Source organism: Pseudopipra pipra, chromosome 3 (genome assembly GCF_036250125.1).
Source record: "Pseudopipra pipra isolate bDixPip1 chromosome 3, bDixPip1.hap1, whole genome shotgun sequence".
Lineage (NCBI taxonomy): Eukaryota > Metazoa > Chordata > Aves > Passeriformes > Pipridae > Pseudopipra > Pseudopipra pipra.
In genome coordinates this window covers 92,697,870-92,725,157 of record NC_087551.1, presented here as the reverse complement: position 1 = coordinate 92,725,157, position 27,288 = coordinate 92,697,870, and the positions used below count along the sequence as shown (strand labels likewise).

The 27,288-nt window shown below is 41.1% G+C and overlaps 1 protein-coding gene across 2 annotated transcripts in view; it reads right to left on the bottom strand.

Annotated features, from left to right (window-relative positions):
- The window catches only part of ELOVL5 (ELOVL fatty acid elongase 5), a 40,559-nt gene that overhangs the window by 11,246 nt on the left and 2,025 nt on the right, over positions 1-27,288 (bottom strand). The window contains exons 1-3 of one of the 2 annotated variants that reach the window (XM_064650347.1): positions 25,939-26,072; positions 5,792-5,857; positions 3,706-3,893 (exon numbers count right to left, since the gene is read on the bottom strand). In XM_064650347.1, the coding sequence (XP_064506417.1) occupies positions 3,706-3,893; positions 5,792-5,849 (246 nt within the window). In that variant the 5' untranslated portion in view covers positions 5,850-5,857; positions 25,939-26,072. Of the gene's footprint in view, positions 1-3,705; positions 3,894-5,791; positions 5,858-25,938; positions 26,073-27,288 lie in introns of those variants that run through there. The other variant, XM_064650346.1, reaches the window with a different exon arrangement.

Below are 27,288 nucleotides of genomic sequence, written 5' to 3'. Positions count from 1 at the left end.
AGACATTTCGCAGATCAATTCAGCAGGGAATTAATTTTTCAGATGAAGAAAAAAAGACAGTAAAGAGATCCCTTAAGAAAGTGAGCCCTCATCACTGACCAGTTTAATATAAGCCTGGGTGGTCCAAATCACGTGGCTAGTTCTGCTAACAAACACCCTTAAAATAACAGGTCTCTGTGCTGTGTAACTTGGTAGCTGGCACTCTCCCTTCTTTGCTAAATTACCCAGCTGAGACTTGCGCAGAGGCATAGGCCCTACTCACAGCATTGCAAGACAACTTGACTCATGACCCCAGCACAGAGGCAGTGGCACAGGTGGAAGCAGTGCTGTCTCTGCTATTCCAGCTGCTCCCACGGATCCTTCAGGCACAGCCGTGCCAGCCAGCAGCCATGTCCTGTAACCCCTCTGCCAGGCACCCCACTACGCACCTTCTCTAGCATGCAGGAGGCCACCCCTTGCTGTCCCTGCCCGAGACAGGAGTGTTATTTCTCCTCAACACCCAAGCACTGTGCATTTTTACAGAATAAAACATTGTTTGTCCCTAAAGAGCATTCCCTCCTCCTGAAGTATGCGAGTGACAAGCCAGCCTAGAGAAAACTCTCCCTCCTCTAGATCTGCCTTGCCTTTTTACTGTCTGGGACAAGTGCAGTCCACTACTCTGTTCTGTTAGTATCAAAGCCTGGTCATTAAATACCCAAATAAGTTATAGCAAGTACACACAGAAACTATTAGGAATTCCAAGTAAGAAGTCTAAGATTTCTAGTGATTTTAGAACAAGGTTATGTTATTTTGGCAAGACATGGTTCTTTCTGCGTTGTCTTTTCTCCTCAAGAATGATTCTGTGTGTGTTCTCAAAAGAAGCAGCAGTGTTATGTACAGTGTGTCTCCATGTCTCCTGATTGGAGGCCAGAGTAGACCAATGATGATGATCAATATGTCTTGCCAATACTGCCTAAGGAGACATTTCGCTGTGTCTTTTGCAACTGGACTTGTCTATCTCACATTGGCCTTTTTAGCCATCAGCGCGCTTGTAGCAAGTGTGGATAGAATCCTTCTCAAACCTTCGTTCACGAAGCCTAGCCATGATGATGATATTATTTTACATCGTAGGCCAAATGGTACAAGTACACAATACCCAGAATTATACAAATCCTACAATGCAAAATTTCCCCACGTTATTGTTTACCGACACACAGATGTAAAGGTCAGAAAAACAAGCAGGTTATCCTTTTCATCCTAGATGGGAGGATGCCCCATTTAACATCTTGTTTTCATCATATAATATGTAACTTAAGCTGTGATGCTATGAATCATGACCTGAATCACCACAGCCATAACTCAGAAAAAACTCCAAAGCAGAGTTTCAGGTGTATTGTATACAAGCTATTAAAGCAACTTCTTTTCAGACAGGCTAGTAAACAAATTCATAAATGATAATGTTTATGCCCTTCCTCACAGCAGGACTGAAAAAAATTTAATCCAACTGAAACTCAAAATGACAACAAGAAAGAGAACAGGGAGTTATATAAATTTTTTGAATGCTGCTCATCACCATTTTATCTTAAAAGCGAGTAAGTGTATTATAAAGTGCTACTGATACACGGCTAATCCTTTAAAGCCAAATTTCCAAGAAGGAAGAGATCCAAGCAAGGGTATCACGTGCCGTGCACCAACAGAGGTAACTGCATAGGCACTTCAGCTTGAGAACATACCTGGAGGTGCAAGGACATGATTTTTTCCCCTACACCCTTTGGCTCTCTCCCTGCAAACATCAAACAATGTGGTGTTAGCACGAGACTCTGCTTTGCAGCATTTTTAGGGGATCACCACCTTGCTGCAGAGCATCGCTTGCCCTCACATGGGCAGCAAGTGCTGCCAACCACATTTCATTGCAACTATCATGAGTTTAATAGTCTTCATAATGCTCTAGCTTCATGTATGTCCATTTATAACGAGAACAATACTAATGAACACTTCCATATGGATAATGTTAGATTAAGAGCAACACTTGCTTTGATGTAAAGAGTTTCATTATATAGGAAGGAGGATCCTTAATATTCACTGTATTTTAGTTGCCTCATTGCTTCACATTATAAAAGCTATTCTTTGGCATATAATAATAAACAGCCCTTTCTTGGTAACCAAGTTCATTGTTAGCAAGAAAAAGGCATTTATAAGATCAACAGTTCAGATATTTTCTCTTGTTTAAATTTATCAGCAGGTTTTGTAACATGGCAGAATATTACAGTAATTTGGAAACTATGAGTATTATTCCAAATATTCAAGGAAAAAAGATTGGCTATCCTGAGAGTTTTATCCACACCTGGTACAACTGAGGGAAAGTTGACACTTGTAAATCCTCAATAACATAAATATACAAAAGGTTAAAACAATAGATCCATTATATAATTGTAAATAATATCTGCATAAAATAATGCAAATGTACATTGAAGTCCACATCAACACTAAGTTTATACAAGTCAAATAGATCAACACACAATTTTTTCTGGATTATAACATCCTGACAGGGAGGTTAGAAATGTAAGCACATTGAGAACACAAGTTGTTCCAAGCATCTACTGAATCCAAAACTGCTCCCAACTGAACAATTAAGTATCTAAGTTCTTAATAACACAACTCAGTAATTTTTGACTAGACAATTCACTACACACAAGAGAAATAACTTTACATTTAAATCACTTCGTCTCTAAACACTCACCTTGTAAAACACTGTAGAATTAACTACAAACTTAAAGGAAAATTACAGCTTATATGTACAGGCAAAAAAAAAATAGAATAGTAGTTTTAGCCCTAGTTTGTATTTGAAAAGAGCATACTGAAAGAATTGAAAAGAGGATGTTGACAATGAAATATCTCCTTACAGAAATGAGAAATACTTTGGTTAAAAGCAAGCCAGAGTATCCTGTATGTTAAAGTGACATAGTTATTTTCTAACTGCATTGTTATTTAGACTACTACAGCTCTTCATTTTCACTTGAATAAGAACATACAGTTCTGAGTAAAAGCAGCTAAAGGGCTCTCTGGGACGTAGAAAACTTTACACTGCCTAAATCTTTGGGTTTTTATGAAAGGAAATAAAGTCCACAGAAAGGTCAATTCAGTTTGAAATACATTTGTATGTTTAGATTTGAAGTTCCAAGAAACAGATGAATCACAACAAACTTATTTCAGCAACTTTATTTTTCCCAGCAAAACAAGGAGGATGCAAAAGAAGCTATTGCAAGCTTACAGAAACAGATTGAGGAGTGTGTGTGATTAAATACAAGTAAATAAAACACGTTTTCCCATCCAGATCAAGCCACAGTTTAGCTATGAAATACTTTGCACAATCCTCCAAGCACAATCACACTGAGCAAGACTTCTAAGCAAGGAGTTCCTGAAAGAGTAGCCAGGTTCACAACAAAAGATCGGGCCTTCATTTCCACTGAGAAAAGTGCATTTGAAACATTGCTAACCAAGGTCAGCAAGGATGTTTAAGGCAAGGTTTGTTTCACACCATCTTTAGAGGTAACATTACAACTACAGTTTTCTCCCCACAGAAGTGACATTGAAAACGGTTGAAACACTTTCGCAAATGCTTCCCCAAGTTTAGGAGCACTGTCCTCAGAGATAATTTTCAACATAAATCAATATAATTAAAACAGATACTGCAAAATAACCCTGACCCAATCCCTCTTCTCTTACCTCGTAAAACATATACAGAGAAAGCAGTGTAAGTCCAAGGTTGTAGACCACCAGAATACCCCTGCATGAGAACGGCTGCTTATTCCGCATGTACTTCGGTCCTAACCAAACAATTAGTAAGTACAAGGCTGAGAAGATAAAGGTAGGTGTATAGTTCTCCAGAAGAAGCCATCCTTTTACTCTGGGGTCTGAAATGAACAAACAAAAATATACAAACGCTTGGATTTTGTAAGGGGAAGAATTCAAAGCACACAAAAATAGCTGTACCCAAAATGCATCCAGTGCTGGAATAACAGAGAAAGATGAAGGAAGCGCAGCAAGCCCTTTTACTGAGGGCCACAGTGCTAATTACAAACAACAGGGTTTTAGCTGTACAGTTGTTAAAGAAAGCAGAAATAATTCTCTTCCTAAGGCAAAAATATTCTTATTACCTTAAGATATTACTATTATTTTTAAATACTCATTACCATTCAGAATTGTCATCCACTTGAATACCATAGATGAGCTTAAACTATAAAGAAAAGCTTCAACAAATCTCTCCCCCTTATTTTCTCAAACCAACCCTTCCCGATGGTGCACACATTATCTCCTACAGAGTCAGCAAACCTAGGAGTGAAGCAGATCCCTTTGTGGTTATCAGTGGATGATCCTGATAATTATTTTCTAATCAGTACTAACACAATTAGACTTATGCATGTGCTATTAGAAAGAATTAAATTTTGGAGTCCTTGCATGAGCAATGAAATACAGAGCAGTCAGTCCAGTCTGACTAACCAGTCCAGCCGGCAACACATTAACTTCTCAGGGAAAGTGCATAAACCACATGGAGCAAGAGGATTTCTGGGGATCACTTGTAACAGTTGTGGGATCCTTTTGAACCACAACTGTGTTGTCCATACCCAGCAACAGTGCAATATTTCACTCCCCTCACTGAAGTCGGCCCAAAGTACTGAAACCAAGTTTACCAAACTATAAATGAACAATTCAAGTATTGCTAGCATTCACAGTCCTGACTTAATTTTAAAGGACTCATATGTGGATCCTGCATGTAAGAAATGAGGCCTTAAAATGTAGGCTGGGAAGTAATTAAGCAAGTTGGGGAATTGTTTTGATTTGCCACCTTTATGGTTCATTATTTTTAACACACAGCAAATACAGACCATATGCCAGCACTCACAATAAGTTATATCAGAACATCCAGACTAATTGAAACAGGCTTAGTATGAAAAGAGGGGCAACAAAGGCACCAAAGATACTAATAAAAGCAAATAGAAAACACACTTTGAAGAATCAGAGGCTTGTTTCACCTCCTGTTGACTTTGTCCTGCGAAGCAGTGGCACCACCACCGGAGCCTCACTGGGGCAAAGAAAGAGGCAGAAAAGGTGTTACTGCAGCAGTCAGAGGAAGAAAGCACAGGCTACTGTGCAGCACTGCTATGCACAATGCACACAAGATGCTGACATTTAATCCCCCCTGGTCAGAATGAGGTGGAATGGAGCCATCTCTACCCAAGCCCTCAGCATGAGGCCACTGCCTGTCCTGGTCCCGCTGCTGCTGTTCTCCACCCACAGACTTTTTCCCAATGAAAAACCTACCAAGAACGCTGCCTCTTTAAAACAAAAAGGTTTCAAAGCAGCAATGCTTTCCAAAAGCCACAGATATTTCTAGTGAAAAATTCCGAAGCAGCTCCAGTTGTGAGGGCAAGATTTATTTATTCAATTAATTAATTAATTTTTAATTAAATGCAAATTTAAAAATTTTTTCTTTTTAATAAAAGCTATTATTAAATTCTAAAAAAAAAAACGGCAAAGATCTGAGTGAGGTAAGTCAGTAAGTCAGTCACTAAGATGACAACATGAGCTTAATTGATAGTGAGAAGAACAGCACCTATAATGGTCATAGCTGAAAAATTAGCAGGTCTTCAGGTCAAAAGATCAGAAGCACTGAATAGACTTTAGTTTTTTACACTGTCATGCATTTTGATGCTTTGCAATCCTTAAGAAAGTCACCTGTCACAGGGAAGTTGTTTCTTATGTTCTAGTAAGATCAGTTTTATTTATGTATTTAACTTTTGAGAAATCTTACCTCTGGGTCCAAGCCAAACACCAAAGTAACTATTGATTGTTTTATCCAGAACTTCCATTCTACAACCTATTGAAATGGAAAGAAGAGGACAAAGTTAGCTCATGAAAACAGTTTAATCATGTGAACACCATCTGTTAGGGTTAACAAAGAAAATACTACTATGCAAAAATTCCAGCAAACATAGTGGACTTTCTCATCAGATACAAAGTACATAAAGTTTATTTTATTCTCGAGTCACTGGTGTATGAGCTGTATTTCCCACTGAAGTACTTAATCAGAGATCTAGATGCACAGAAGCTAAAATAATGAGTTCAGATTAACCTGAAGTTCTTTTTAATTCTGTATTTTGTATGTGCAAATAAAAAATGGAATCTTGCAAAATCCCTCAGTGAAGAGGAGGATTGGACTTTGAGAAAGCCAGCAACAGTGAAATGTTCCAATAAACACTATGAAGCTCTTTTAACAGACTCAAATAGCTGGCAGTGCTAGCTGGGGAGAAGAAGGCAAGGGGGAAAAAAGTGAAAACTGGCTCTGCTATCACTTGCAGATAGGTGACTGATTACAGCCCTGATTAATAGCCCATAAAACCAAAAGATCAACAGTCACCGAGTGACAGGGAGGGCTGCAGAGGCCAGGGAGGACACACTGCAGTTCATGGCATGAGCATCTCAAGTTCCAGAAACTGCTTACTGGTAAAACATTACCAGATAAAGCTCATCCAACATTAGTAGAGTGAATTCAAATGTAATCTGTCAGCTCCTCACATGGCCACTAATTATTGGTAGCACCTGATCAATACACTGGGGTACTTAAATTGCTGTACCTCCCTAAGGTTAAAGCAGGAAAACAGCAACACTTTCCATGAGCAGGGACAACTGTGCATGAAGCTGTTCTCAAGAGAAGAGGAAGCGATTTTCTTCTTGATTAAGAAAAAAATTTCCTCTTTTCTACCCAGAACTGCACTGAGCTTTCACTAATAAAATTTTACCCATTCTTAAGAGGATGGTTTTCACTGCTTGATGTTTCTCCTTCCCTAAAGTACTAATATTAGCAGCAATTTTTAGTTACGGGGAAATAACATAAGTAACACAAGCTGCCAGCATACTCACAAACCAAAACAATCACACAAGCTTACATGTAGCTGATAACAACAAAAAAGTTAATTTTTTTTCAGTTGTAGCTAAACAAACATCTCTCTTCCACCTGTGAAAACCTCACCTCTAGAGGGGTACTGATATATGCAAGTAAAATTAATAGTATGTCCTCCGGTTTTAGTCAGCTGAGACTGAAACCTCCATTTCTTCCGCGTCCAGCAAGAAAAGCCAAGCAGGATGCAAACAATGCTCTCTCCCAGGTACAAAGCAGGACAGGGAGCCACCCAGCTACCACAGGGACTTTGACTTTCCATGGGACCAAAAAAAATACAAGGGGCTTAGATAAATGCATTTACATTGTGTGGTCTTCTACAGAAGTCCACATCCCTTCCACCACTGGCCCCAGGCAGGACGCTGATATGCTCACCAAGGACTTCTGGCAGCACCACAGCCCATCAGTTCCCTGCAGGGCTCTCAGGGACACAAAGAATAGACTTTCCCCTCTGTGTTGAACCGCTTTGGACTACACAAAGCCACAAAAACATCCCTGGAATCTGGTCACCAGGCACTAACAAAAGAGCTCGATCAAAATAAGCAGAAGTGTTAAAAGTATTTTATAGTCCCAATTCATACTGGTTTTACTTTCTGACTGAAGAAGCCCAGCCCAAGTAAGCAAACACTTCACAAGAAAGTGCATTTTTGGGATTACATCACTTCACCAGCTATGGTACACAAACTGTGAGCATCTGTGTGCATGCCCACAGCACTGGCACATTGGTGTCCTAGGATTAAGGAAATGTAAGTGAGAAAGCCTATGCTGTGTTATGAGAAGCATGAGCATCAGAAGGCTATGATAAATGAGTATATAATTCCAAGGAGAAGACAGATAATGAGAGAAAGCATTTTTTTTCACCCCAGCTCTTTTTTTTTTCAGTCTGTCAGCTATTAAATATCACCAGGAAAAGCACTCCCTGGCGGATAACTCATTTTGTTGTTTGAAATCCCCACTTACTCAATTTGTCTGTTGCTCCTTTGATCTAGTACTGATTGATCTAGTTACACAGCACTGCATCAGCCAATAACCCTCAACTGTGTCTGATTTCAACTCCCCTCCTCACAGGGGAAGGCTTCAGAGGGGAGAGCTTGTTTCAAAACCAAGGGTTCATTACACAAAAATATACAAAAAAGCTCAATTCAGAACTAACTTGCTACATACTGTTGTTTGCTTGACACTAAAAATGCAGATATGTAAATGAAACAATTAGGAAAGCAGAAACAAACTCTGCCTAGCTATAGCAAAGATAGGAAGAAATGAAACTCCATGTTCAACCCTTCCACAAAATTGGAAGAAAAACTCGTACTCCAAGAGGAAGAGTCTTTCTGCAGAAGTCTCAGCTTTTTTGAGCTGGTACCCCAAAGCAAGTTTTTGAGCCAGTATTATCAGACAGCATATTGGAAAAGGCACAGCAAAGGAAAAACTACTCCTAGTGTTGATTTCCAGAATTTGTAGAAAAAGAAATTGTTTCAAAAGGAACTCATTTGTGTAACAGAAAAACAGAAGGAAACAATCTGCTTTTGTTCCAGAGGGGGTCATGTGAAAATGCATCAAGTCTCCTGCCAACAGCCACACAACATTAAACACTGCTTCAACAGCAGCAACTACAAGGGTTCTTTTTTAATTAGAATAGTTAACCAATTCAGAGGAACATCGACTCCCAGAAAAATTAAACCAGTGGCCATTTGGAACACTGCAATCGGCATGTTTCCTAATACTGAAAGTAAGCAAATTCTGCAGCTGACCACATACACAAGCAGATCAACAGCAATGCTCCTTTACCTGGAAGTCATCCCAGAGCAAGGCACGCTATTCACAGAATCACAGAGTGGTTTGGGTTGGAAGGGACCTTTAGAGGTCATCTAGTCCAACCACCTCTACCATGGGCAAGATCCTCCACTTAATCAGACTGCTCAGAGCCCCATCCAATTTGAGTTTGAATGTTTTCAGGGATGGTACATCTACCACTTTTCTGGGCAGCCTGTTCCAGTGTTTCAACACCCTCATTGTAAAAAAACTTCTTCCTTACATCTAGTCTAAATCTGCCCTCTTTTAGTTTAAAATCATTGCCCCTTGTCCTATCACTACAGTCCCTATTAAAAAGTTTGTCCCCATTTTTCTTGTAGGCCCCCTTTTAGGTACTGGAATGCCACAATAAGGTCTCCCTGGCGCCTTCTCTTCTTCAAGCTGACCAGCCCCAACTCTCTCAGCCTGTCTCCATAGGAGAGGTGCTCTAGCCCTCTGATCTCCTCTGGACCCACTCTAACATGTCCATGTCTTTCTTGTCTTGGGACCTCCAGAGGTGAATGCAGTACTCCATGTGAGGTCTCACAAGAGCAGAGTAGAGGGGGAGAATCATGACCCTTGACCTGCTGGCCACATTCCTTTTGATGCAGCCCAGGGTCCAACTGGCTTTCTGGGCTGTGAGCACACACTGCCAGCTCATGTACAGACTCTCATCCACCAGCAGCCCAAGTCCTTCCCAGCAGGGCTGCTTTCAATCCCTTCATCCCGCAAACCATACTCATGCCATCGATTGCCCCAACCCAGGTGCAGGACCTATACTTGGCCTTGTTGAACCTCATGAGGTTCCCATGGGCCTGCTTCTTGAGCCTGTCTGGGTCCCTTGGGACAGCGCCCCAGGCATGTCAATCACACTATTCATCTGGGTGGTGTTGGCAAACTTGCTGCGGGTGCACTCGATCCTGCTGTCCATGTCATTGATGGAGACATTAAACAGTACTGGTCCCATATGGACCCCTGAGGGACACCACTTGTCCATCAGGACTCTGAGCTGCTGACCACTACCCTCTGGATGTGATCATCCAACCAATTCCTTATCCACTGAACAGTCCACCCATCAAATCTATATCTCTCCAATTTAGAGAGAAGGATGTTGTGGGGGCACATGTCAAAGGCCTTATAGAAGACCAGACAGATGACATCTGTAGCCTTATTCAGTGCCTACAGTCAGGTAAAAAAGAAAAAAGAGACCCAATTATGCTAGACAATACTTTTTTAAACATGTACCTCTATATACACCGGTTATTTTTTCCTGAGTTTCTACAATGCACAGAAAAAAAATCATCTTCTCTGCTACCAAATTTTATCATTGCAGTAAGGGCCCTGAACACTACAGCAATTTGAATCAGAGTCTGGAAGCACTCAGGTTTACAACCTGAAAGATTTTACTCCTTCAAGTCCAAGTATCTAATCCAGAGCAAACCTATCTGATGTTTTAAACAAAACAAGATTACTGGACTTCAATTCAATTCTGCAACACAAACATAACGAAGGCTAAACTTGTACTTTGCTCCAACACGATCAAGTCTCACTTTTTCAATAATCCTCTGGATTTTGACAGACAGGTTTTTTTGGACCTCCACAGGTCATTTTGCATCCTTGTTTCACTTTGATACTATGAGCTGAGACAAGCACCATGCTCCAGCAGCCAGCCATGTGTCTGGGCAGAAGATGTGAGCTCTGCCCTGCCACTCAGTCCAGGCATGGATGGCCCCAGTGCATCTTGGTGTCACAATCAAAAACACAGTGCAAAGCCTTTTCTTGCAGTATATATTTTTTAAGTGTATTTATAAAAAGCGTTTCATACAGGCTATAAGCATTGACAACATCCTCTTCTAATGCACATCATTAGTCTCTGAGGAAAGGGCTACTAAATACTGAAGGATTTCATCCAGCTCCTGCCTTTCAAAAGCTCCTGCCTCCTATGCTTTGTACTGAAAACACATTCTGGGGAGTTTATGAAAAGTAATTTAAGAATTCTTGGTCACATTTTAATGTTGTTTCTTGAGTTTCTTCTTGGAGTAACTTTCCAGGTGCAAAGATGATGCACAAAAATATAAAGGTTTGCCCTCTGTCCCATGGCACCCTTTTTAAGCAAATCAAACAGCAGCAAAAAAACATTTTGAGCTGAAAGCTCAAAGCACTGGGAGCCTGCTCCCTTTAAGCAGGATCCTTCAGCTCTCACCCTGCTGCTCAAGAACTCCCTGAAACAGATCCCAGTTTTCACATCTAAGTGTCTGAACTTGAGTTAAAAAAAAAATTCCCAAAATAGGCATCTAAATAATTGTGCTGGCTTCTGAGAGCAACCCGTTGTCAGGCCTGGCTGCTCAGCCTTCTTGGAAAACAGCCACTTTCGTCATTCTTAAATTAGGACTTCGAAGCCTAATTTTAGGTACTTGCTTTTGGAAATCTTGATTTGTGTTTTCTTGTAAGTGATGTTTCACAGTCCCTGCTACTGCAGAGGTGACTTCTCTTTTTCTTCCTCCGAAAGTACAAACTATCCCTCATCCAAAAACCCAACAATCACATTGTTTTTTGCTTTTGTAGATATACTGAAACTGAAAATGCTCGGCTGCTTGAGAGATGGAAGACAGCACTGATAATCAAAGCTGTCAACCATTTTCTGTCCATTTGCCAAAGCTGCCCAGTTTCTCCTTTCCATTCCCAAAGCCTTAACCACTCCTTGCATGTATTGCCTTTCAACTTCCTGCCAAACTGAGATTACCCTTTTTTCCTTTTTCTGAATACCCTCTTACGTCCTAAGCATGCTTAACATTAGCAGTAAAAAGGTGTTCAGAATAAATTATAGTCCTTATTGATCTGAAAGTGTAGGTATATTTATTTTATGGGAAATCAGGTGAAGCATAAGTGCTGCGAATTTTGCACTTTAGTTTTGTTAAAATACAAGAAACTATTTTAAACTTTAGTTTGCACCTGTATCTCTAGCAAAGTGATGCACATTTTTGGCCCCCTAGCATCAGCAGCAAACCCTCCAGCTTGCTGCTGACACATCAGGACCCACAGTGCTGAGCTTTCATACTCCCTGGCAGCACCAGCATAAGGAAGCTTAGAAATAAATCATTCGTATAAAATTCAGGGAAGCATGAAAAAATGCAGGACAAAGGAGAGAAGCTAGTTTCAAACAGTTTAACCTCAATGGGATTTCAAACCATTTGGAAACATAGAGGGTAAAGGAAGACTTTGGCCAGTGAACTATAGGGTATAATTTCATGCCATTACTTTTCCTGTCATTCTACCCCCCTCCCCAAATCCTTCAGTAATGTTTACCTTCATACTTAAACACAGTTGTGGTAATAAAAAGTATTTTACAAAACAGAAACAAATACAAGAAAAGGATACTGCAAAACAGAGTAAATAATTGTGCTCAATACCCAATACCTCATTAAATCAGAATCTAATTATTTTCATATAGAAAAGTTAAGAAAAATCATAGGTCCTTGCCGTTTTATTCACACTTATAGCAGATCTAAACTAGCTTGAATTACGATCTGATTCAAAGATTAGGATATTCACACAAAATTCATCCCCTTGAAGTCAACAGCTCTTGATACGGCGGGGGATTATTTCAGGCAGAGGGAAAACACCAAGGGCAATGGCCAAGCAGGAAGAGCATGTTGGAAGCAACCACACAAAGACACCCATGGAATTACTAAGAATCTGTGGAAAATGGCTCACCACTGCCTCTCCATCCCAGAAGGATGCATCCAGCATCCACCTGCAAATAAAGATCTTTCATGCTGCAAAGTCCACCTCAACAGCAGCAGGTCTGGCACCCCTCAGCACTATGGTTTTCTCAACAGCATACGTTTTCCTGGAATAAAGTGTTCAGGGGTGTATTCTGTGCCCAGCCACTGCACTTGTATCCCCGTACTGCGATACTGGAAATCTCCTCACTGCTGCCATCTTATACCCTGGTGCTGTTAAGAGCAACACAGTGCAGAGTGCAAAAGTATTTACAGAAATAAAATGTGGAGGGAGAAAAGTCAAAGCACACAGGTTTATTCAACTGCTGTGTTTGTAATAGCTTGCAATTATAAAATGCACAGACAACTCCTGGCTGGGGTTAAAGAACTGCTTCTTTTTTTTTTTTTTTTTTAATGGGAAAGAAATGGAGGAGAGGATCTGTAGCAAACTATGTGAGATGGAAACAGGGAGAATATGTACATGGCACAAGAGCGACAAGTCAATTTTTTTGTAAGGAAAGCCAAAGCACAGCATGTGCTAGATAGCTTTGCTCCAACCTCCCCAAGCAGTATGGCAGTGTTTATTAACAGCTACTCTTTGAATCTGAAGCTCCCTCTTTTTACTGCAGCTCACAATGGAAAATTGGCCTCAGGAAGCCAGGAAAACTAAAGAGAGCTCAGAAGATAGGAGTCAAAAGCTAAGTCCAAAGGGCCACAAGGACATTGGCTTTCATTTCTGGTCTCATTTCTCTTATTCAAGTGCCACCTGCAAGAAGGTCTAAAAAACTCTACTCCCCTTTAATAAGGGGACTCCTATAATCTCTGTCTGTGTACTTCACTCAAACCAACTTTATACTTCCACAGGAGTAAAATAAAGTTACAGCCCCCAAAGCCTATTTTAATGAGCCTTCTTGGTCAAAAGGCTGCATTTTCTAACAACAGAGCTGATGTTGTTAGGACCAAGGGATGGAGAAGCCCTGCCTTGCATGACCATTACAAACAGCAGAGTTCAAGAGCACTGTGTATCTTCAAGACAGTAAGTTTCAATTTACCTTTTTTTTTAAATGCCCACATCTCATAATTGCATAATAAAACTTAAGAAGTGAGAAATAGGAAAAAAAAAAAGGAGTTACAAGTGGGACTGTCCCTCCATATGAACCCTCATTTCCTCCAACATGCTGTAGCTGTGGCACCGAATCTGAGCACTGAGAGAGCCTTTGTCACCAGCTTGCCCCCTCCTTCTGCCAAAATCTTGCTGCACTGAGCTCTGAACTCAGGGAACATCTCAAGAATAAAACTGGAAGTACAGGACAGATATATAATTCTTGGTTATCTTCTTTGCATTTAGTAGCTTGACACGACAGTCTGCTATCTAATCCAAAAAAGTACTTAAAATTCTTCGCATGTGTGAAACACTGTACAAAGCAAAATATGCCTGCATGCAGCTATCCAGTAAACAAGGTTAAGCTATAAAAAAAGTTATCTGGGCTTCACATGCTGACTAGATACATGAATCCAATAAAAAGTGGAGAAATTAGAAGAAGATCATGAAAGCTGGGGGTGACAGTCACTAAGGTAATGCTACATCATGCAAATCTGACTAGTACAGGCAGAAGAGCGACATAAAACCTTAATTAAGATGCCCTTCTAAGATGTGAAACTACAACCCCTGTGTTCAGGTGGGTAACTGATACCTTTTGAAGGACCACTTGTGTTCTGGAAACCAGATCACACTGAAAAAGCACACATGTCACTCTCAGGCAAGTAACAGTATGTTAAGTATTTATTTGTGTACTTACTCGTATTTCCAAAGTGTGTGGAGTGGTACCTGGAACGCTATGAGAGTGAAATTCTCTGATGGGCCCTAACACACACAAAATTACATCTAATACACTGAGTTAGTTACATTCTTCAATAAAAATGAAGTGAATTTCTACACTTTTACTTAAAGGAAGAAAAAATGCATACTGACAATTCTACATGCGTGTGCTTGCTTTGCTGCTGTTTTGTCATATGGCCAGCCATGCTATGAGAAGCCAATTTCAAAACTTCTCTATTTTCCTGGTGTACCCCCATGAGATGAGTTCATCCTGTATGGCTGCAGCTGTACGAATACTTGGTGCCTCCATTTTAAGATGCTAAACATCATGCCAGACAGTACCATCATACATAGTGAACAATACTAACAAAAGTCAGGCAAGTATGAGTAACAGAATCACAGAATCATTAGGGTTGGAAGGGACCTCTGGAGAGCATCCTCCAACCCCCCTGCCAAGGCAGGATCACAAGAGCAGGTGACACAGGAACACATCCAGGTGGGTTTTGAATATCTCCAGAAAGGGAGACTCCTGGGCAGCCTGTTCCAGTGCTCTGCCATCCTCAGTGTAAGAAGTTCTTCCTCATGTTGAGGTGAAATTTCTTGTGTTTTAGTTTATGGCCATTGTTTCTTGTCCTGTCGCTGGGCACCATCGAAAAGAGTCTGGCACGAGCCTCTTGGCACCCACCTTTGAGTTATTTATATGTATTACTGAGATTCCCTCTCAGTCTTCTCTTTTCTGGGCTACACTGTCTGAGCTCCCCCCAGTCTCTCCTCATAAGAGAGATGCTCCAGACCCCTCATCATCTCTGTGGCCTCTGCTGGACCCTCTCCAGCAGTTCCTTGTTTTTCTTGTACTGAGGAGCCCAGAACTCCTGATGCAGCCTCACTACAGCAGAGTAGTGGGTGAGGATCACCTCCCTCGACCCGCTGGCCGTGCTCTTCCCGATGCACTCCAGGATACCACTAGCTCTCCTGGCTGCAAGAGCACACTGCCAGCTCATGGACAATGTCTCATCCACCAAAACTCCCAGGTCCTTCTCTCCAGAGCTGCTGTCTAGTAGGTCAGCCCCCAACCCATACTGGTAATTGGGGTTATTCCTCCCCAAGTGCAGTACCCTACACTGGTCCTTGCTGAACCTCATCAGGATTCCCTCTGCCCAACTCTCCAGCCTGTCAAGGTCCTTCAGGTTGATGCGGGTACATTTTAACCCTTCATCCAGGTCGTTAATAAACAAATTGAATAAGACTGGACCTGATCCCTGGAGAATGCCACTGACTACAAGACTCCTACTGGGTTATACTCTGCTGATCACGACCCTCTGAGCTCTGCCATTCATACAGTTCTTGATCCATCTCACTGTCTATTCCTCTAACTCACATTTCCTGAGCTTACCTATGAAGATGTAATGGGAGACAGTGTCAAAAGCCTTGCTGAAGTCAAGGTAGATAAAATCCACTGCTCTCCCCTCACCGACCCATCTTGCCATGTCATCATAGAAGGCTATCAGATTGGTCAAGCTTGATTTTTCCTTGGTGAATCCATGCTGACTACTCCTGATGATGGCTAGACTTAAACAGAAATAGGTACAAAAAGTGTTCCTTTTCCCACCATTCTGAGAACTAAGACAAAAAAAAAATTACTTCAGGTACAAGTCTTATGCCATGGCATCATGCTGCTCAGGACAAAACCCTGCCACTAGGCACCCCTGCCTTCAAAACAGTGTAGAAATAATAGGCAAATCATTCAGAAAATCAACTACCTTTAAAATCTAATGTCCTTTCCAAAGGATAAAGGTGTCAACACTCTGTAAGGCAAGATTTTGACCCTGTTCCAGCCCAGGACTCATAAGGAGTATTGAAAGTTAAGATATCAGGTTCTGGCATAGGGATAGAAAACAATGACAAAGGAGATTCCTTACAGATGCAGATCATTCTCCTCCACCTTTCCCTTCTTGTACAACATTTCCCTTCTTTGCACATCTGTAAACAAATGGTTGCCAAAACCATGCAGCCACATTTCTGTTACAGAAGCTCAGGGCTGAAAAGCCTGGTGGGTCCTGAGGAGCTGAACATCCTTGCCTGCACCAGACCCACACCAAACCAGTTTCTGCCAAGAATCAGCAAATATTGGGGTGCCAAATTATTGCTGTTACAAGGGCCCCTGAAAAAGAGGACTGACACCTGGAGTCATTAGAAAAGAAAGTATTTCTGCCTGTACATTTCCGTGGTTTGATTTTGGCAGCACTTCCCTAAATGTCACTTCATCAGAAGACCCTGCTCCAGGAGGCAAGTACTGCAGTTTATTATATTTTACTTTTTGTTTTAAGGGCAGAAAGACCAACCAACCAATTAAAAGGAAATACTGTAACGGTAAAGCTTGACATGATCTTATCACAAATTCTTTCTACGAACTTTAAATAGCAGCAGAACTTAATTAACAGCAACTTCCAAACTGTTTTCTGCAAGCTCATAACATAAAAGATTCAGTTATCTGCAGAAGTCAGACAGTGAATTCCAGGAAAACAAGTTCCTTTCCTCCAAAGTTTAGCCACTCTTCTTTCAATAAGAGGCAACAAATTCATGATGTAGTGGAAACTCTGCAGCCATTAAAATCCGTTCCATGGAAAAACACAGCTAGACTGAACCCCCAGCACCAGCACCAAGGTGCAGAAGGTTTTACTACATTTGTTTAATACATTCAAAAGCACTGGAGCAAAAGCAGGGTCAGTACTGTAATTTGATGTAATATATCTGCTTTAAATACAGGGATAAACCGATATCCACACAAACAGCAGGCAACAGGTTTCCTCCACAACGCTGCAGCTATCCAGTCCTCCTCAGGGCAGCAGTTCCCTGGAAAAGGGGGCACCAGATATGCCTCCTCTGCCCTGCTGCTTGTGCAAAGTCTCTTAAACATCTACAGCAATTTACTCATTCCTAAAGACAGAAGCATAGAATCATAGAATCGATTGGGTTGGAAAAGACCTCCGAGATCATCGAGTCCAACCCTTGGTCCAAATCCAGTCCATTTACTAGATCATGGCACTCAGTGCCACGTCCAATCTGCGTTTAAAAATCTCCAGGGATGGTGAATCCACCACCTCTCTGGGAACCCCATTCCAATGCCTAATTACTCTCTCTGTAAAGAATTTTCTCCTGATATCCAACTTAAATTTCCCCTGGCGGAGCTTAAGCCCGTGCACCCGGCATTAATCTCCGTCCACCCGGCATTTTTCCTATTCACTCCGGTTGCGGTGTCCGCTCACACCCATCAGGAACCCTCAGGCTAACAGCCACCACATCACCTCACCCTTGCCCTAACTTCTCCATTCAACCTGGTCCATAGCTATAAAACCATACCTAGGGTGTGTGGGGTGACCAGGAGCAACCAAGAACGGATCTGACACTGCTGCTTTCTTTCCTTCCCTACTCTCCACCCTGCCTGGGTGATGGGAACCTGGAAAAATTGAGGCAGCCCAAAAGAAACCAACCAAGCAAGAAGATCAGCTTTCAGCTGGGTCCATCCCATCTCCTGATTTACTACAGGAGAAGCAATGGCACAAGGCAGGCATGTAGGTGACAAAGAGGTCTTACCTGACTGAAGCTGAGCAAAGTCATCGTATTGCACCCAGCAAGGAACCAAAGCAAAAAGAAAGGTAAATAAAACAGGTAGACAAGAAGGAAGACGTAGACTCTTTAAAGCAGAATTCTAAAAAGCTATTAAGAAAAGGCCAAAACAAAACGCAATGCACAGGCATCATTTAACATAAAGGAATGGTACTAGTGAAAAGTACAAGAATTGCAGAAAAAATATAAAATGAAATAACAAAAGATCATACAGCATATGTCAAAGCTAACTTACAGAGATTTCTTAAATGTAATTGTAGCAGCATGAACTGGTACATTATTGCACCGTAAAGAGCAAACAATAAAAAAAGCCCCCATCCCTGAAATATCAAGGCAGGTCAGATGTAAAAAGGAAAGAGGAAGAAGGGACAGGAGAAGAAGGTTAACCATTGAGAGACCCAACAGACAGAGATCAACAACAGATTGGGTTCTTTTTCAAAAAAAAAGGCAACATGAATGTTTTATTAAGTCTAAACAAAACAAAACTATTCCAATAGAAACAGAGCTAACAAAAATAGATACACAGAAAAAGACTGAAATACAAAGTTAAACAGACAGTGAATACAGCCAAAAACTCTTACTACACACTGGCCAGCCTGCAGTTGAGGGCCTTGAGGACAGAGGGGAAGAATCCCTTTTAATTCTCAGCCTTACAGCACGCTACACTGTAAGAAACAACAAACAACAACCTTACTAGTGATTTGAGACACATCTTGAGCACAGCAGTCCAAGACCAAATTTCAACAGGAAGTTTGATTTTCTGATAATACCGAACATTTTTTACTTAATTCCCAAAGTTGCTAATTAAATTTGTTCTATGAGAAAAACACATTGCTATGAAACTAGATAGTGATTTAAACACGGAAAATAAAACTTTTTCCATTACTATGTTCATTGCAGCAAAGTGAAAACCTAACTTAGACTGTATTTTATGAGTGCTCATATTTTGTCAGGAGTGAAAGATAGGACAGAATTAAGAAGTGTTTCATCAGCACACTTGTAAAGCAACTCTTTAAACATTAGGCAAAAGACAAGCTCTTTAGCCTCTATAGTAAGACTGTGCACAATAATTATAAAGGTGACAACATATTAAAAGTTGCTTAGTGGGTAACCCCAAACTTTTATATTCTGAATGCACCTATTTCATACATGTTTTGTACAGATTGTGTAGGATACAAAATAATGCTTCAGACAATTAAACTGCTTATTCATGTTGGCAGAGCTCTGAAAGCTTTCCTCTGAAATCTCACCACCACCACAGCTCTTTTTTACTGTATGCTAGAAGCAAAACATGATTTTGTGAAAAAAACTCTTCCATGAACCAATTTTTCAAGTATCAAAGACAATTCCAGTGATTGCAGGTTATTCCACAATGTTTTTATCTCCCTGTAATACAAGTCCTCCACACAGATGTGTCATCTCTAAAATAAACAGCAGCAAAGGGACTCTTCATTTAAAGAGATCTGCTATTCTGGACCAGGGAAGCTAAATGCTTAAGCTCAAATCCCCACACAGGAACTGGTATGTGGTGGAGGGATAGGAGAAGAAATAAAAACAAACCACCAAACCCCCAGATTTTGCTAATATTCTTCTCTCACATTAAGGACTGACAGCTTAGGTGGGAATTGGGAAGGGCAATGATGCTGCCTGCAAGAAGAGGAGGTGTAAAGAGCCTCCAATGACTGATTAGGGCTTCTTGACTGGCTCAGGACAAAACCCATCCCTGCCCCTCTGTTCTGCAAAACAACCTCCCAGGGCATTGGATGAGTAAGATTTTTAAAAAGCAAAGCCTGAAAAATAGATGCAAACAGAAACATGAAAGTGTGAAAAGGAGCAGCAAGGAAAAACAAAGCGAGGAGAGGGGTGGAAAACTTTTTTAACTTCATTGTAAGCTCCTTCACACATGCAAGTGGCAACTCACAGCCCCTGTCACTGCAGCTTCAAAGACAGTCATCTCCTCTCAAGGCCATATTGGAGGCAACACAGCACTACAGGATGTAAATAAAGCACTCACTCCAACATGATCATTTTTCATACACTGTAAACGGTGGTTAAAACCTGGATACATCCATGTGTTCTCACCAAGTACATCCTTGAGGACTCAAATCTGTATTTTACCAGCTTCGTAACTGTGTATTTTAAGACACAAAGTCAAACTCCACAAACGCTTAGAAAATTGCACTGTGCTATATGCAACTGATGCCTGCATTGGTGCATTGTGTGAGCCTGATACGTTTTGTGAAACCAAGAAACATTGTCTGCAAAACTCAAATTCATTATAGCTCTGTAATTGTTCAACTTGAGTTTAAATTTGAATATTTGATCTAAACAAGTTCAGCACTGAATTTAGAAGGAATGAGTCAATTAAGAAGACTTAAAAAAAATGCAAGAAAAACCTCTGAAAACAACATTAGCAGTCCTTTCTGTACCGTAATGTGAGCCACTTAGCAGTGGTGATAGGACAAGAAATCAATACAAAGAAGTACCAAAGGATATTATATTTGTTCTGCAAGGCATGGCCAGACTTGCAGCCTGCCTTTGTGTGCTTCAAAGGGAGATGATGGCGGTTTTGAAAGAGCTAAAAAAAAAAAGGTAGGGAAGTTAGAGCTTCCGGGAACCCATCAAGTAAAGGTGGATCGAGTATGGCCTTTGGAGAATTACTTGGAACTTAATGAAGGCTGCAAAACCAGAGGACAGAGTGCAATGGTTTGACTCTACCTGGCAACTAATTATCCTCCAGCCACTTGCTCACCCCTATGCAGACCTGGTGGGATGGGGACAGAACCAGAAAAAGGTAAATAAAGCCTTGTGGGTTGAGGTTAGTTCATTTATTAAACTGTTCTTAAGTTAATCATCTTCATCATTACCATCACAACAACAAAACAACAACAAAAACTACAGCACCACCACAGCACCACCACCACTAACAATGATGATGGAAACGAAGATAACAGAAAGCGAGAGGGAGGAATAAAACCCAAGTAAGAAACCAACCTCTGACTGATGCTGAGCCAGTCCCCCAAGCAGCAATCAGAGCCTCCCAGCCAATTCCCCCCAGTTCATGTACTGGGCATGACACTCTCTGGTATGGAATATTCCTTCAGGTCAGCTGTCCAGGCTGTGCTCCCTCCCGGCTTCTTGTGTACCCACTCACTGGCAGAGCATGGGACACTGAGAAGTCCTTCATTTAGAATAACTCCTACACCTAAAACATCAGTGTGTTAACATTATTTTCATACTAAATCCAAAACACACCACTGTACCCAGCTACTAGGAAGAAAATTAACTCTATTCCAGCTGAAACCAGGACACAGCTACTACTATTTAAACTAACATGACAAGTGGTCTGACATTATCGACTATAAAAATGCTTTATGGCCATGCACAATTTTTACCTATAAACAAGTACAGGCAGCAGCAGCAACTCATGCACTCGGGGCAATGATCTACACTGGAACACAGTGGCCTTTCTGTCACTACCTGTATTACTATTACTGTTTTCTCCTCATTTGTAATTGAACAGACAAATGCAGTACTCCTGACTGACGTGGTGCTGTCTCTCTCAGCACCCTATATATTGCTGGGGTTGTTCCCTTGCAGTCATGTTTTCCTCTAGCCCTTACACTGTATTTCAACCTCTTGCAGAAGGTTATGGGAACACTCACCCAAAACTTCCCAGTCCACAGCTGAGTCTGGTGGCTGGCACTGGGCAAGCCCAGCCATTGCTTCTACAGCCAGAGCAACAGGGGGCTGCAGTAGCAACCATGATCTAAGCTGTGCCTTCTGGGTGGCACATAAGCCAGAATTCAATAAAATATGAAAAAATCTGCTCAAATCTTTTGCAAGAGGCTTTTCTGCTTAGGTCTGTTACAGAGGGAGAGAAAAATCCATAAGTAACAAGGCCTGCTGGACTGGCAGCTTATTTTCTGACAGTATATCACATATGTTAATAAAAAAAGAACATTCTGCACCGCATTACAAGTGCAGGTATTTTCTCCGTTAATGAGGCTTCATGCACGTAATATATCAAGCTCACAAGACTAATGTAAACCTTAATAACACACCAAAAGGCCACTGTACATGAGTGAACTGCAGGATAAGTGTGTGATGCAAGGGATAAACACATGACCCTAATTTAGGACAACCAGCTGAGTGTTTGCACCAATTCACAGGGTCTGTGATCAGCTAAAACCAACCTCTCCATGCCAGTACTGCAAAAGAGAAATGAACCACCAAACCACAACCAAACACTCACCATAAGCAAGTGCTACCCTGCAGTCCACAAATATATACACATAAAAATGCAAGCACAACTAGCATTGTGTCCTTCAAAGGCAAATCCCAATCCGTGTGCCTCTACCAACACTGTCCTGCAGCCACCACAGGAGTTCTTGCCCAAAAGCATGCAAGTAGCCACACGAATAAACTGAACCTGTAGATGCTTTCTGGTAAGCACACATGCCACGCGCCCAAAGTAACATGTGCCACTTGAACTTCAACAAGAGAAAAGCTTTCTCAAGTTTCTTTTCCTAAAGGGCAGGGCAATGTTAAACATTGGAGAGTGTCATCCTCCTAACTGGTTAAAGGTTTAATTATTGTTATTGAAGTCAAAGGGTCTCCCTACTGTTTGGCAAGGAGACGATTCTCAAAATGATGATTCAAAATACCAGTATTTTTAAAATCAACCTCAGAGCAGGAAACATTCCTTCAGGAAAAGGTTAACAGAAGCTTTCTGATTCAATTATGTGCATAAAAATAGCACATCTAAGGGGAAGCCTATATAGATTAAGGTATAAAGGCCTATAGTTTCCCAAGTCATCAACTTAAGCAAAGAAGAGGACACAGGACTAGCTCAAGAACTAGACCTCTATGTTTGGACCACTATGCTGACAATTGATACAGTAATGGGAAATGTGAGAGTAGATTTCTTTTGTTCGTTTTTAAGAGCTTCAAGATCTCTATTTGAATATGGATGCCATGGTTTTAACAGCAGAGGGAGAGGAGCTGCTCCTCCACCAAGTTATGATCTGCTCCAAACCCTAAATGTACAGCATCCAAGGGAAGAAGGCATAAAGGTAATGGGAGGGGGGGAAAAAAAGAACAAAAGAAAAAAAGGCAGCAATGCAAATGTGCCTGCTTATGAATTAACTAACTAACCATATGGCCTAAGACCATAAGACATTTTGAGGTGTATTACTTGGTATAATAAACTAAACCACATTATTCTGCAAATTAATACTTGTTAGTTTTTGTTTAACACCGGTAACATCCTTAGGATGACACCAATGAAAACAGTCCATCAGCAAGCATAAAAGCTGGAGTGTTACCTGAAATCAAAACTACTTCCTTTTTGAACTCAAGCATATGTTTTACAGCAGGGAGCCTGAACATGCACATAGGAAGAAAGCAATTACCCTCCAGTAACTGCAATGGCAACTGGCAGGAGGAGAAACAGTTTTCTCAAGGTCACAGAGGGAGAGGAGCGCTTTCAGGCGATAACAGAAGAGGAACAGTCACTTTGTTCAAATCACTAACCCAGTGTCTCAAGGGGTAGAGTTATGAGAAGATCAAAGAGCAGGGCAGAATTTGAAAATGTAGAAAAAAGTTTTATTCCATGTTTGCTGTAGCCTTGCACAACCAAGTTTTATCTCCTGTAAATGTTAGAGCAACTCAGCACATTTAGTCATCGCCCAAAGCATCACTTGGCAGGCAAACATTCAGTATGTTTTGACATGGACGTCAATTAAATCCAGACAACTTGAGCATAAATACAAGTTCATGAAATGCTTTTATATTTCTACCTGCTCAGTAGAGCAGGTCATTAACAAGGTTACCATTAATGAAGCACAACCTCTACAGCTAATAATCCTTTAATAAGGGCATGAAAAATACCCAGATGCAATGGGATGCTGAGGCCAACTCTTAATTTGCAGCACTGAGATCAGTGCAGGTAGTGTGATTCATTTGTTCATGGAGAAGCAACAACTGCACTTAGCAGCATGCATCTCTAAAATCTCTACACGTGGTGAGGGAGTTTAGTTGACTGGCCCTGTGCTTTCTAAATGCACAAGGCTTTGTGATTCACAGAGTTAACTTCACCAAGGAAATTAAGTAATTCTCCAACGCATCCAATATAGCAGGAAAGCATTTACTGAGGACATACTTCAGACAAGTTTGCTCTTGTGCTCTTATTTACCTTTTAAGATAATGTGTCCTAAACACCAAAACAGAGAAATCAAGGCAATAAATTTCAGGAGATTAATTTCAATTAATAGATCTAAGGATCTGTACACAGTCAACAACAACTCTACAAGTTATTTCCACAGTAAGATCAGAGGTAGCACTTATTTGATTTGTCAATCAAAAAATCAATTCACATCACTGTTTGCACTACCTTTACCAAACAGAGATCTAACTGCTGTTCTGTTGGATAATGGGGACAGGTTTCATTGCCCTCAGGAACCCAGATATAAATCACTTTTACCAGTCAGCACTTACAAACTGCAGGGATGTCAGCCTAAGCAATGCCCTTGTATTGCTGCATTACCAAATTTAAACAGCCTTAGGAAAGGTCATAGCAAAGCAATCTGACCTGGAAATAAGTTTTTAAACAAACCAATTTCTATGTAATTCATTGATTACCCTTTTTATTTTTCCTTGTGGGTGTTCTTCCATTTAAAGGAAAAAGCATTTCCAATGCTAGCGTGCATAAACCGTTTGGATTGCAGGATTCTTTTGCATTTTTAACACATTTAAGAATCACAAGTTAGCAACTATATTACTATGACAAAACAGCTACAGATTACAAGGATTATTGTCAGTTTTGTGAAGTATCTGGATGCATATGGAGCAGTGTGCTCTGACTGTCACGCAGAAAGCATCAGTTTCTTCAGCCTATTATGTAGTCAAACAGCTTTGAAAAGCTTATGCTCCATCCCAGAAGAACATAATTTTGTACATTATAAAAAGAAGAAAACAAAAGCATTACTGCAAAGAATTGAGGCAACCGCTCCCAAAGTATTCCTATGTCTGAACAGTTTCATAGATCTCACCCCTACACGACCAGTTCAAGACATGGCAATGAAAGAAGGCAAAGAAAGAGGATTAAGAGGACAAAACAAACAAGTTGTTCAGTTATGCAGTGGAGGTTATAGTAAACTGCATCATTACCTATACATGCCTTCCCAAACTATATGAAGAGCTACCAACACTAAGTAGAGATTTAGTAGCTGTGAGAATTCAACATTTTGCTTGCAACTCATTTTAAGACAGCATGCCACTCGCAGGAGTAAAACAACATGCCAAGATATAAGAGGTAGAGGTATTTGTGGCTCTGCTCTTCAGCAATGAAAAAACACCCCTGTCTCTCTTCATTCGAAGTCAGAGAACAAACCCTCCATATCTGGAATAAACCCCATTTGCTCCAAAAGGCTTTCCCAGTCCAAAAGGGCCTTTCTGGCACGACCTGTCCCAGGAGACAACTCTGTGCACAGCATGGGGGCTCTGTCTTCCTGCTGCTATGGCAGGAACCCCAGATCCAGAACGCTGACTAAGCCCCCTCCCATGCTAGTGGCAAGGTGACACCTAAAGTGGCGCTGAGCCCACCCTCCCACCGCCCTGCACCACCACACCACTCCTGCCCTGCCTGTTGCATGAACATCCCTTGGTGACATCCTTTTAGCACTAGCTCCAAGAGGGACAGAGGGCACAACAGTACACAGAGGCATGACACTGTTTTAACAAGGCACTGTAGGCAATTGCTGTTCCTCTCCCAAAAAATTGTCTCCGGTGGGATGCAGACAGTATTAACTGGGAGATTTGCTTTATCTGCCACTGAGTGAGGGCTGCTGAGAACCACCAGAAGGCAGAAGTTGAGCATTTTAACCTTGTGCTCTGTATGGGCTTTTTTTTTTTTCCTGAGCTCAGCAGAAACAGAAGCTTTTGATGTTTCAATGTTTACTGCCCCAAAAATGAGGAAGGTAAAGGAATGAGGTCAGCTCAGTACTTGAGAGCATTTAACCAATTACCAACTGAATGTCACTTACAAAGAATATGCTTTCCGAAGGGGGCAGCTCTGGATCATGCTCAGCACTGAGCTTTCCATCTGTGGCCACTGGACTCAAGCACCAGGTCAGCCTGAAATCCTAAAATACTGTCAGTTCCACCATCATTCCCAAAAATCTGAGTCTTCAAACATATTTCCAAAAACCTGCTCCTTACAGCAAGTTACAAAAGAATGAGCAATTAAAGGAACTGTTCAGAGGCCTGACAGATTTACAGTATTATTTCCAATTTACATTTTTTAGTTCTGTTAAGCTTATCTTCTTTAATTCCTCTTGTAAACAACACAAAAAGAAGGTTAACAGGGAAAGAAGAGATTAGACCAGAGAATTCAAAATATTTTATTTCAATTCTGGCTCTACAAAATACAAGGAATGTAACAAGAAGAATATTTGCTGAGAAATGCAAGAACATCAACTTACTAAAAATACTGCAATAAGTAAACCCAGAGACTGGTCAGACAGCACATAAACTAAGTAGCATTAATGATGCTGTATTTAAGTACCAAGTATGCATGAGTTTTAGTCAAAGATACTTCATCTGATCAGCTGTTGCTATGTAAGAGGCACTAACTCACAAAAAGTGCAATTGCTTTTTAAAAAGCAGAGTGAGGCATGAAGACCATCAGCCAGACTCTTCCGCAGCTTGCAAGACAAAGCCACACTGCATATTCATTTCACCGCTGCTCTCTCTGGTTGCATTTGAATGCAGAATATAAAAAGCACAAAGCAGGGCTTCCAGCATATATGACATATATAATGTGTGCCTTGTAATAAATTCAGTAAAATCAAGTAAAATTCAGGCATGTCTTTTAGTGCTCTCGACCCATGTCAACTGGCAGCACCCTCAAGGACAAACCCACTCTTAACTTCAGCAAACTCAGCACAGTGGTCCTTTTTATTTGCTCCTCAGTTCACAGAAAGCTGAGGAGGGATCCCCACCCAGCTGACCCTAGCCATCTCCAGGTCCCACAAGTTTTCCCATGAAATCCTCCCTCTGTGCTTGCAAGTACACCTCCCCCCAGGCAGAGTACATGCCTTGGCTACTTGCTGCTCTGAAAACAGACTATGTTTAGTGCAACCTAAATACATGAATACTTGCACAAAAAACTCCAGCTTTTATTGCTCAACAGTATCAGACGATCACGTGTGCCACAGGCTTACTCTCCCTGACACAGCTTCCACTGCTGTTAGCAGAGGTGAGAATGCACCAATACTTATCTCTAGCTATGGAGTATTTTAACAGCAAAGAAAAATCTCAGGCTGCGACTGCATGGAACGAACAAGAAAGGTTTAGGGTTAAATATATCGCAAAGCTCCTCAGCGTTATTCACA